Source organism: Epargyreus clarus, unplaced genomic scaffold, assembly GCF_041222505.1.
Source record: "Epargyreus clarus isolate Ecla_fem2 unplaced genomic scaffold, WU_Ecla_fem_2.2 ptg000027l, whole genome shotgun sequence".
Lineage (NCBI taxonomy): Eukaryota > Metazoa > Arthropoda > Insecta > Lepidoptera > Hesperiidae > Epargyreus > Epargyreus clarus.
In genome coordinates, this window is record NW_027332234.1 from 2,360,645 (window position 1) to 2,372,429 (window position 11,785).

The 11,785-nt window shown below is 36.7% G+C and overlaps 1 protein-coding gene across 1 annotated transcript in view; it reads right to left on the minus strand.

The window, feature by feature from the left end:
* The window catches only part of f (espin protein forked), a 62,549-nt gene that overhangs the window by 19,291 nt on the left and 31,473 nt on the right, over window positions 1–11,785 (minus strand). The window contains exons 5-12 of the mRNA XM_073089070.1: window positions 8,700–8,882; window positions 5,776–5,877; window positions 5,185–5,419; window positions 2,961–3,149; window positions 2,384–2,594; window positions 1,843–1,929; window positions 1,376–1,478; window positions 482–701 (exon numbers count right to left, since the gene is read on the minus strand). Coding sequence (XP_072945171.1) covers window positions 482–701; window positions 1,376–1,478; window positions 1,843–1,929; window positions 2,384–2,594; window positions 2,961–3,149; window positions 5,185–5,419; window positions 5,776–5,877; window positions 8,700–8,882 — 1,330 coding nt within the window. The remainder of the gene's footprint in view (window positions 1–481; window positions 702–1,375; window positions 1,479–1,842; window positions 1,930–2,383; window positions 2,595–2,960; window positions 3,150–5,184; window positions 5,420–5,775; window positions 5,878–8,699; window positions 8,883–11,785) is intronic.

Consider the following 11,785-nt stretch of genomic DNA (forward strand, 5'->3'; position numbering starts at 1 on the left):
TTGATCAAACTCACCCAACTCGCTCTTCAACGTCGATACCTCATCCTTTCTTCTCTTAGATTCCGACAGTCTAAACGTGGACTCCTCTAGCCTAAACATCAGAATTTGATGTTTTTGGTGAAACTCACCCAGACAACTCCGCAACTGCGATAGCCTCAGCACAGGCTCCTTGAGCAAGGCGGGTTGCCTCCCGACCACACACCGATGACGCGGGTCCGCCACAGATGCGCGATAACTGCTCGCCACTAAGTTAGTACATGTATTTACTCAAACTGCTGCGCAGCTCGGATGGCTTTACCAAAATTTTCTCCAACTCCATAACTAGGAATTTTGACTAAACTCACTCAGTTTACTCCTCTGCTTCAACAGTTTAGGATGAATTCCTTCAGCCTACTCTTCAGCTTCAAAAGTCTTAACGAAGGCTTTTCTACTACGGTGACATATTTATCATAATAATACGTAATGGGTTGATTGCACTTACCCAGCCGACTCCTCAACTCCGACGGCCTAAGCGCTGGTTCCTCCAGCACAGCGGGCGGTGGCGGTGCTGGTGGTGCCGGCGGCGGCGGTGGTGGCGGCGGTGCTTCGTCTCCCGAGCTACCGCCTGAAGATACACCTGATGACGCGGACGCTGGTACAACCGCTGCTTCGTCCGTCACAGATGCGCGACGGCTCCCCGCCGCTGATGAGAGACGACTAGCCTAGGGAGAACATGATAGATAGAAATCATATAGAATATAAAATGAGTAAATGCCTATGGATGACAACGTAATATTTATTAGTTAATGTTTAGCATGGAATAATAGCATTGAAAACCAGTTGACTGTCGCCTAAGCCGAACTAATTCTGAAAGGAGAACAGTGCCCAGCAATAGGACAGTAATCGGTTGAGTCAGGTTGAATAGACATGGCTTAGAATGGGAGTAAAAAAAGCTTTTAATAATGATGCATTTTCTCTATTTTGTCATCCATTAGTACAACACTAAATTTGATTCTTTTAAACGACATTAACGATTGCGCATTTTTTTTATTCAAAATGAACACGTAAAATTCATATAAGTAGTCCCTATTGCATATAAGTAGTTTTGAATTTGGTCATCAAAGAATAGTTGAAAAAGTCATTCTATATGACACCCATTCTGCAAAGTAGTTTAAATAGTAACACATGACATTAAAACATGAAGTAAGTCATTTTTTTTTACTTCTTAACATAATCTGCCTTAAAAAAATATTTTCCACAAAGCCAAATACAATTGTAAAGCCAATATAATTACATGCATTATGATGTGAAACATGTCCTACAAAAATAGTTAATGGAGGAATCTTTATCTTATTCTATTTATTTTGCATTAAAAATACATTTCGAGAATACTTACAAAGTTCTGGGCTTTGTGTGTAAGCGCGGCTAGCTTGGTTGCCAGCGTGGACTTCGTCTGGCTCTCCGACGGCGGCGATACTTCCTCGTAGGCTTTACTTGCACTGCTCAAACAAAAACATCCATTAGAAATTATTTTGCAAAAATGACCAGAAATTTCGTATCCATAAAAATAGAACAACTTGCAAGCATTAAACATGCACTTACGCAATTTTAGAATATCCGATGTGAAACGCATATTCAACTAATAAACGGTGTTAAAAATGACTTTTTTACACAATACACATTCACATAAAGAAAAAGACAATCAGAGACAAGAGTAACATACTATCTGACGGATAGACGCAGACACACTTTCCTTTCGTACTACGAAGTTTACTAGAGATAATCCTTAAACTCTGTTATAAATGATACGTCCAAAAAAGTCCACTTTGTCAAGGCCAAACATAATAATCTGAACACACATACCTCTCGTTGTTATCTTTGGTGGTGTAATCGACAACGAGAGCGGCGCTGCCGGGCCGGCTGTGGCTGCCGGAGTCGCGGGAACTGCTCCTGTTCATTCAACGTCATTACTGTCAATAATCATACATCTAATGATCAGAAACATGCCAAGCCAAATGCGAAAATTATGGTAAAAAAATATTTCTAGGACAGCTTTACATTCAATAGAGGATCTGGCTATTTCTTCGGAAAAAAACCTGACATTTGGGAGGATCATGACAATCAGGAGATAAAGCCTTAGTAAAATAGGAGCTCAATAACTCTTTAAAGTCTTGTTTTTGTACCTGCCGGGAATTTTGCATGCACATTAATTAATTCTACCATTCATTCTACCGGTTGAGACCAATCAAGACTAGGAGACGAGATCTCGTCATCATTCAGTGCTGTTGCATTATTTTAAACTTACTAATTATTTAAACAAACAAAATCGTAAGAACTAGACCTCAAACCATCCAGTAAAGCAACTGCAGAAGATACACATCAAGTAAGAACGTGAAACACAAACCTCCTCCGGGCATGGTCTTCCCGCGGCAGATAGATATCCTCATAATGATGATCGCGTCGTGCCGCTTCCGCCCCGCTGTCGCTGTCCGACTGCTCCGCCGCTCTCTCCGCTGCCCGCTCCGCCGCTCTCTCCGCTGCCCGCTCCGCTGCCCGCCCCGCTACACGCTCCGCTGCCCGCTCCACTGCCGTCGAGCCGTGCACTTCGGCTTTTACTGACACACAGAAATTCAGACTCTTAAATATCGAAATAAGAAAAATGATTTAGAAGTAATTCTTTTTAAACATTTATCACATCTTAGCAACGATAACAATGTAAGAACCTGAATGGTGATGATGATGAAATTTCAGAGATTAAGCTAGATTAACAAAATTATTATTACCAGATCTATAAATCAGTAGATCAGAAATTTATGCATTTAGCTATAAGCCAATAAATCTGCCACTAACTTTGGACCACTTCCGTCAGCACCACTTGATAGATAAACACGGTTTTACATTCTTGTGAATATTAAGTACACTTATATTGATCATAGATCATAGATATTGATCTAGTTTAAAACCACTAAACAACAACTTACCAGTCATCGTAGGAGCCTCTTGCCCCTCAGCAGGGACCCTGGGCCCGGGCGAGCGCGTGTGGAACAGATCCCTGACGCGCTGGTACAGGGCGGCCGGAGCGGCCGTGTTGTTGCCGTGGAGGAACCAGCCCCCGTTCGCGTGGTTGTGTGCGCTGTGTGTGTTGGTGTCGGCTTCTGATGCTGAACACGCTGGAACGGAAAGTTATGGTAAGGAAACGTAGACGTAGCTATGGTTGGGAAACGTAGTAAAATAAGTAGATTGTTTTAAAATTCCGAGGAAATTTTGGAAGAAAATGATGCATCAAAAATACAACTCTGAAAGTTATTGTCATAGTTGGTATATTTGTCTTTTCGTTGATGCTGAGAAGAGTAGATCAAACATGATGGTTTATCATTCAATAAATTTTAATAATATTTTTAGTACCGAAAAAAACATAATTGATTCTCTTAATGTTCACTTTGATCCTCTTGAAGATAATCGTTATTAAGATGCAGCTTTAGTCAAAATATTAACAAATTTTGAAATATAACTAAATACAACATATGATTGATTAACAGTAAAGATAACTGCATTGCTTTATCTGTATTCGGGCAAGAAAGATACTCTTCAATACTAAGTAAATAAGTGTCAGACATACCAAAATACACGAAATGATCCCAAAATATTATCATCATGCGGTGGTGTGAAAACGTTAAAAGTAACATACACGCTATTTAAGTATAATCAAATTCATTCATCAGTAACATTACACATAAGCTGCCAGTTTCAAGTGGAGCGAGCAACGAAACTGTTGAAATATAATTACGATTATCAGGAAATTACTTTTTACCACTATTGATTGCGCTATTTACATAATAGGCTTAATCAGATGAAGAATCGTATATTGCGCATGCACAAACACCCTTACATAAGCTTTATGTATACCTATGACGTCATTAAAACACACCGTGCGTCCAATACTCCACACCATCCTCGTCAAGGCGTCTGTAAAACACCGGGTGCTCACTAATCACACTCATCTTTATAATGTTTAAAGAAATACGTGCTTAGTACGCGTCACGTCCATTCAGCTCAAAGGCTGGAAAGCTACTGATCGCATCGTAACAATATTGCCTAAAACTTCCTGATCCAGCACTTCCGTCGTGGTGTTCGCACCCTATTAGATTCGCTGCTGCTTCACGCCTTTCATTATCAAATGTAATGTTACATGGATTGTGTGATTCAATGAATTACAAAGTGGAAATGACTTTGATGTTTCAGTTATCGTAGTCACCACCTATGTCTGAATGATATGACATTCTAAATTATCCTAATAGTCCAAACACTTTCGATAATTTTCTTTCAGTGTTACGACACTAAGAAATTATCGATATTGCTATAACATTTCATAAATCGAAAACTAGTCTTTGAATTAAAATTATATCGTCATTGAAGGTAATAAATAACAATCTCACATCTCGTTAGTATAATATGTTATTGCTTCTTTACAGAGATATATATTTACTTTCGGCATGTAGGTTTTGTAAGACCGATTATATGGTAGATGTAATTTATAGTGTTGCGTGTCCTATCATCGTAATATTGTTGTTTTATTTCGTTACTTCTTTAATTTATATACCTATCGTTGCATTCAATAACAGTTCTTTCTTTAAAATAGACGTGTTTTTTTATACATTACGTCTTGATCTAGACGTGACGATTGCATTATTCGCCAAATAACTGAACTAACTTGTAAATATTTTTTAGATAATTAAGTTAACAAGTAAGCATGCACGTCATTCGATAAGTGGTCTGCCACATATGGATAGCAATTATCAATCATCATCATTCTATAAATTTTTACATTTTGTTAAATTTTTGTTCGGATTTGAAATTCCGTTAGTTTGTATGACCGATTTCTATATTTGAATACTACATATTTGACATATCTTCTCCCAAATGAGTGTAATTTGTAACAGTGATGAAATTAGCATACATCCATTGATTGGATTGGACACCCATCAGCCGGGCCAGACCTAGCCGAGCTGATAGAACTTCCAGAGGATGGTAGGAACATGCGTACCTCTACTTTAACTATATTCTCCTATGCAGCTGTAATGTGTGACAGTGGTGGAATTGGCTCTCTGCATGGGGTTGACGTACAAGCCATCAGCCGGGCCGGACCTGACCGATCCAATGAATTCCCTCATGAACAATAAGGGCCTTATGCACTCTTGTACATACCTGAACTATCTTCTCCTGAAGAGCTGTGATGTGTGACAGTAGTGGAATTGGCTCTCTGCATGGGGTTGACGTACAAGCCGTCAGCTGGTCCGGACCTGGCCGAGCTGATGGAGCCCACGGTGGACGGTAAAGACCCTCGGCGTTCTTGAACGGAGTTGCGACGCTCTCTTTCTGGCGCGTGGAGATAGAATGGGGAGCGGGTGCCGTTCGCGTTGACGCAGTTTGGGAGAGCGCACTGGAAAATAAAAAAATTATGTTCTTAGTAAAACTTAAGATTTTAAAGGATTAAACTTTTAGATTTTAAGGGATTCTTGATTAAAAATATTTTTATTAAGAAAGATACCATGCAATGTACTGCAAAATGTAGTGATAATCCTTTATCAAAATATTTTTACAATCTAATTATAATCATCTCTAAACGGTATTTGAATGCTCATTTTATATTTTAGAACGATTTTCGTCATCGTCTTCCATTTCGCCGATTTTTGGTTTGTATGGGTGAGTAAATAAGTCTTTACTTTACTTAAATATAAACTTGATGCTAACTTCAATGGCATTTTAATATCTAAGTAGTTTTAAAGTTAAACTTACACGTGCTTCTCCTGGAGTGCAAGTGCAGGTGTGAACACCTTTGTATGTAGCCAGCTGCTTGTTGTCGCCGGCTGCACCAGCCGCCACCAGCACATTGAGACACTGTGAACAAGCATTGAACTCTAATTTACCTTGTATAACATTAGGATATTTAGTGTTCATGATGATCTCAAGAAGGTAATGGTTATAGGAAAGTTGTCCAGCTGTGTTCTGGTTGTAATGGAAAGCCTGTAATGCAAAAGAAATTTCATCAGGCGTTTCATCTTATTCGACGACCTTAAGCGCACGACTGTGATTACTCTTATTGATACTGTTATATTCAACGTAGGGCATATAACACACAAAATAGTACATTACGATACGAGGACGAAAAATTTTTTTCTGACAAGTGTGAGTTTGCAGGCCGAGCCGCAGGCGAGGACTGCAATCACACGAGTCAGAAAAACATTTTTCGTCCGCGTGTTGTATAAAATTTTATATTACGGGGTCGGAAATGGGGGTTTTGCGCACGCGAAGCGTGCGTAAAACGTCAATTTACGCACGCCGTGATATAAAATACTTTTTCTGTATTTACGTTGTTACAATTAATAACACAAACTATTTTCTTGGTCCAATTTACAACTTTTTTTATTCCCGCGTAAAATACGAGTCTCGCGCCAAGCGCGTTCTTTTTCTTAATACGCTAATGCACACAATCGTATAACCCATACAGCCAGTGACTATATAAATGGGCACTTATTATTATAAAAATAACACATCATGAAAATAATACAAAATAATACTATACGTTATTAAATAATTTGAATATATTCCTAACACAATGAAGTCAACGTTGAATAAGTTTTGACATTACGTATATTACTATGTTAGTTACTTAGTATGATTAAGTTTTGTAAATTTTTACGCTTATGAAACATTTTTTATACTTATAACTGAAGAAAATGATTATGCATCATAATTATGCATTACGTTTCTAACCTATTATATAAAAGTTGTACATAATAAATTTTGTTCGCACACCCGTACACCAGAAAAATCGTTTACAGCCAGTACTTCGCACCATCAGGGGAATAATTAAATATAAAAACATGACGTTTTAAAGCGAATTTCCTTTTATAATCAATTCCCATGACTTTGGCCTTCTACAAAGCCATACAATGTACGGGATATGACTAAAACTATTGTTTAGTTTGACCTTTGAATTGCATATATTTGAGAACGAAATACCTAAATGTAGTCATATTTTTAAATACAATGTAAAAGTAGTATTTTAAGAGTCTAAATGAGTATATACTAAACAATCTTTAAGGCCAGAAAAAGAGACAGGATAGAAACCACAATTAGGTATGTAACTTATTATGATATGCTCATGTATTTTTTTATAAGTAAATATATATTTTTTGTTATTCCTTGAAAGGTAAAAATATGTAAAAAACTGCCATTATTGTGAAGTAGGGCTTATAATTTAATTAATTAAAAATTTTTGGAAGTATTAAATTAAACGATTATGATCAAACGACTATTATCCCACAGTTGCGCAGTAGTCGCCTCTTATGTCCCATGTGGATTGGCGGACTGGCTACATAGCAGGGATTTCTCGCTCTTTAGACATTAAATCGTTTAATAATTTATAAACCATACTAAGCGACGATGCTTGATGGCAGTGTAATTACAGATTATTACTTATTTCCTTTTATTTCACACACAAAATACAAAATACATTCTTGCCAAGAACGTGGAGGATGTGGAATAAACTTCCTCCTGAGGTATTCCCAGAGCGCTATCACTTGGGGCTCTTCAAAAAAGGTGCAAAAAGAGCTCTCCTTCAAAGCCGGCGATGCATTGGCGACTCCTCTGGTGTTGCAAATGTTCATAGGCGACGTTGAATACTTTCCATCAGGTAGCACGTCTGCTTTATCGTTAGGCTCAAATATATAAAAAATAACAAAAGCTCACTAAGGCGTGTAATTAAAAGAGAAATTCCTCACAAACACACAAATATACAAGGTATATACATGCGTGCGCATACGCATCCAAATAACACAAACGATTACGAATACGTAAAAAGTGATACACTTTCCAAACTCCAGCTACTATTGTACTCGGTTACGTGACCGTAGATTAGCGTAGAAAGTCATTGTCATGTTAACTGATATCCTATGATTACTGTATGTGCTTTGTTTTACTCTTTGATTCCGCATATGCGTAAGCAAGGTGAGAATCTACTGTATTGTTCACTCGTCTTCTTTAGACAGAGATGTCTTTGGATTGCATGTTTATATGTTTAACTAAGTATGGAGATTTAGTCGATGTGTATGTAGCCTTCTTCGCGATGTACCCCTTGCTGATAAAGGAAGTATTTCTTGATCACATTGAATATTATAAAGTCTACGGCCATATTCATTAAATCTTTGAAATTTGACTATCCAAAGTAGGTAACTAACCAAGTATAAGAAATTAAGAATCATACGCAAAATCATCATAGCAATCAATAGCATAGCCCATAAAATTCGCCACAATTCCCAAGTCCCACACGTATGTATACGTCTTAATTCAAAGGATCTAAATTAATTGTCATTATTAATATTTTGCCACGACAGTCCACAAAATGAAATACCTTTTTATTTTGTTACCAGTCGCAACTATAACTATCTTCATATTATAACACTGTAGAACTGACTAAAAGTTTCAACTACTCGATACTAGATGGCTCTACAAAGTACGCGCGAACTTTCTTTGTAAGGCGATTATGGGCAGTTTTACATCCAAAACTCATAGACTAAATGGGAAGGAAAAGATAAAAAAGATTCGAATGTAGGGAGTTCTATCAGAAATCACTAATATTCATTGCTGAAGACTACATTCTAAAACTTCATTAGTCTATCTATACCTACATAAAGTATACACCAATATCTCAGTCTTACCTCCAAGTGATGGTTCTCCGCAGCATCATTTATAGGGCTCTTGCCGTGTCTGTCCAGGTGAAGTCTGGCGCCGTGACGCAGCAGCCAGCGGACAGTGGCGAGGTGGCCACGAGAAGCAGCGAAATGGAGTGGCGTGGCTCCATCCCCGTCCCTCGCGTTTGGGTCCACACCGCGCTCTACGATCTAGAAAGAGATACCATTTGAGTTATTAGTTACCTACTTTAGTCGTTCTGATAATCTATGACTTTGCAACGAAAACTTCCTTTTACTAAAGAATGAAATCCAAAATGGCAGCTTCTATACATATATTTATTTTTACACCTGTATTGCTCTGCTACAAAAACTGTGGTAGGAAAACCTTCCTTTTCTTCTGACGTCTTTCTTCGGGACGCTTTAAAGCGATTATTATCAAAACGATTAGCTACGGCTACTCTTTATCTTTTGAAAAAGGTAATAACAAATTGTGTTGATACTTAACGATAATAATACCAATTAATAAACATAGTCTTTAAAACGCATGAAACTCTCTTAAGATTACTAAACTATTGTTGTAACTATTCTGTGAACGAAATTTTCTTACAATAATATAACCAACCTGAAATTATATGTAGCAATATAAAAATTCATACGGTCTCGACACTATATTCTCATGCAAAGCATATTCACCGAAGCGTATTTAGAATGTACCTACTATCAGTGACAAAAATGACTATAAAACCGTGACGAGATACAATTAAAATGTCGAAAGTTCGCGTGTTTTCTTACGATATCGTTCACTCATGGGCGCCGTGGTCAAAAAACTTTTGACGCAAGTTTTATTGATACTTTAGCAATCGTCCTTCAGAATTGTCTTTCTTCTATAGTAGTTTTCGTCATAAAAGTAATTTATGTATGATCCATTTAATATTAAGTTGTCAAAGCAGTCTATAAGTAAGTCCTGAATGGTGCAGATTTCCGTGATAATATTGAAGGCCTTCTTTGAAAATTTAAAATTTTGCATAATATGAATTCTCAAATAGTAAAAAAATATTTACTTATAAGCTATGTTAGTACCTATTATAATTCATAATTCATTACCATTTATTAAATTTTTATATTATATTATTATTATTTTATTTTTTTTAGACCACACTGATAGACCACACTATTTTCTGTCTTACATTAATCTCATAGTAAATAGAAGTACAGACGTAGCTTCAAATTAATTCCACGACGAAGAGTTAAGTAGTTCATCTTAGAAAAATTTACGATTATAATATACTATGTTGTATTTGACAATCCAGAAAGTAGGTACCGCGCCTGAACTCAAGTTATAAAGATTTACTAAATATTTTTAGACTTTTTTCTGAGCCTACTTCTCTTTATTTATCGTACATACTCGTATAGGTCTGCGCGTTCTTATTATCTACCTAAACCTATCTCGATATATAGATAGCAATCCAGGTTTTTAATATGAGAAATAAAAGGTGATACAGAAGAGGTGATACACTTTCCTAATGTCTTCATATCACGCAGATGATTTACGATCTGTGTCATTTGCTTCATTACACAGGAGACAAAGAAAAACCAATAAACGGACTTATTTGCATACATACTACGATTTCACTGCGCATTAAGAATACAATCGCGAATGACAGATTACAATAGAGGTTCTAATACTTATTTGTGTAGCGCTCATTTTCAGTATCAGTTGTTTTCTAGCAGTCCCCAAATTTTAAATGATAACTTACCCAAAAGGAAAAATGAGACCATTACAAATACTACAAAATAAATATGCTAAACTAAAAATAAACGAAATGTTGAACATTTAAATAGTGATAGGTTCGAGTAGCACTTACCATATTTTTAACTTAAACACTTTTTAAAATTGGCGGTTTTGAAACATGCAATAATATGTGGATTTTGATTCTATTTGTTGAATATTAGATACACTTAAGTCAACCATCGCCCCCAAAACCGTTTCAAAACTTGCAAGTTTTCTTTACGTAGTTTACCACATATCCAGTATACCCCCAGGGGGCGTTACCGCCCACTTTGAGAAACGCTGATTACAACATAAATATAGTTCTAAAACGGCGCGGATGCAAAAAGCTTAACAGTTTTCTAAAGTGAATGAACTAGAACCGGTTAAGTGAGATGAAAGTGATGTTTTTCAGGGTCTAGGCTAGGTTCACGATTCGTTAATGCACAATGGACTGCGAAGCAATTGCTTGACAATAACACCTGTTATTGAATGCGTTTACAAGTTTTTTGTCGATATTCAGTACAAAATGGTTGTAAAGGTTAGAACTCTTCGTGATTCTACTGAGATGGTATTATGAAAGGAGGGAAGATGTTAAGGAAAGAGGTATTCTAACTTAGGTAGTCGTCAGAGGTGGCATCGAGTCACATCTGAGGTACCTATAACTTGAAATCTATTTGGAATCCTTATTAGAGCTTTACGGGTGTTTATAAGCGGAAGCGACTAGTAAGCATCAACTGAACTGCAAGCTCACTTCCTACTTCAATTCTCTGAAAATACCTTAAAAAACTTGCATGGTAGTCATCGATTTTAGAGGTTGTATTAAAAATTGTATTGTACTTTTCCCAAACTACCAGAAAGTATAACTTCAAAAAGTTTGAATGTTACGCGATTACTACTAAGCATAAAATGGCCCAATCTAAAGAATTAACAAAAAAGGTATATCAGTGAAAGTTTTTTTTTAAATAGCTACCACTTTTTAAGCACTTCATTATGATAATATTTACTCTACAACAAACCACAAAAATGTTTTCTATGTATCAATCTGTCTATAAAGACTGTCTGTCTGTCTCTGTCTGCCTATACAGACTGTCTGTCTAACAGATTATACTAACGATTATAATAGAACTCTCTTCTATTACCGAGAAACTATTATTTATTATCATAATAAAAACATAAAGTAAATGGCGTCACATCGCACTAAAAATAGGAAACTATCGTATCACGCCGATTTCACCGTACAGTTGCAACGCGGTAAAGTTCTAAGGCTTGCTACACATGTAGCGTTTAACTGCGTTCTTGCCGCTCGAAATTTAATATGAACATATTTGACTATAATAAAAAA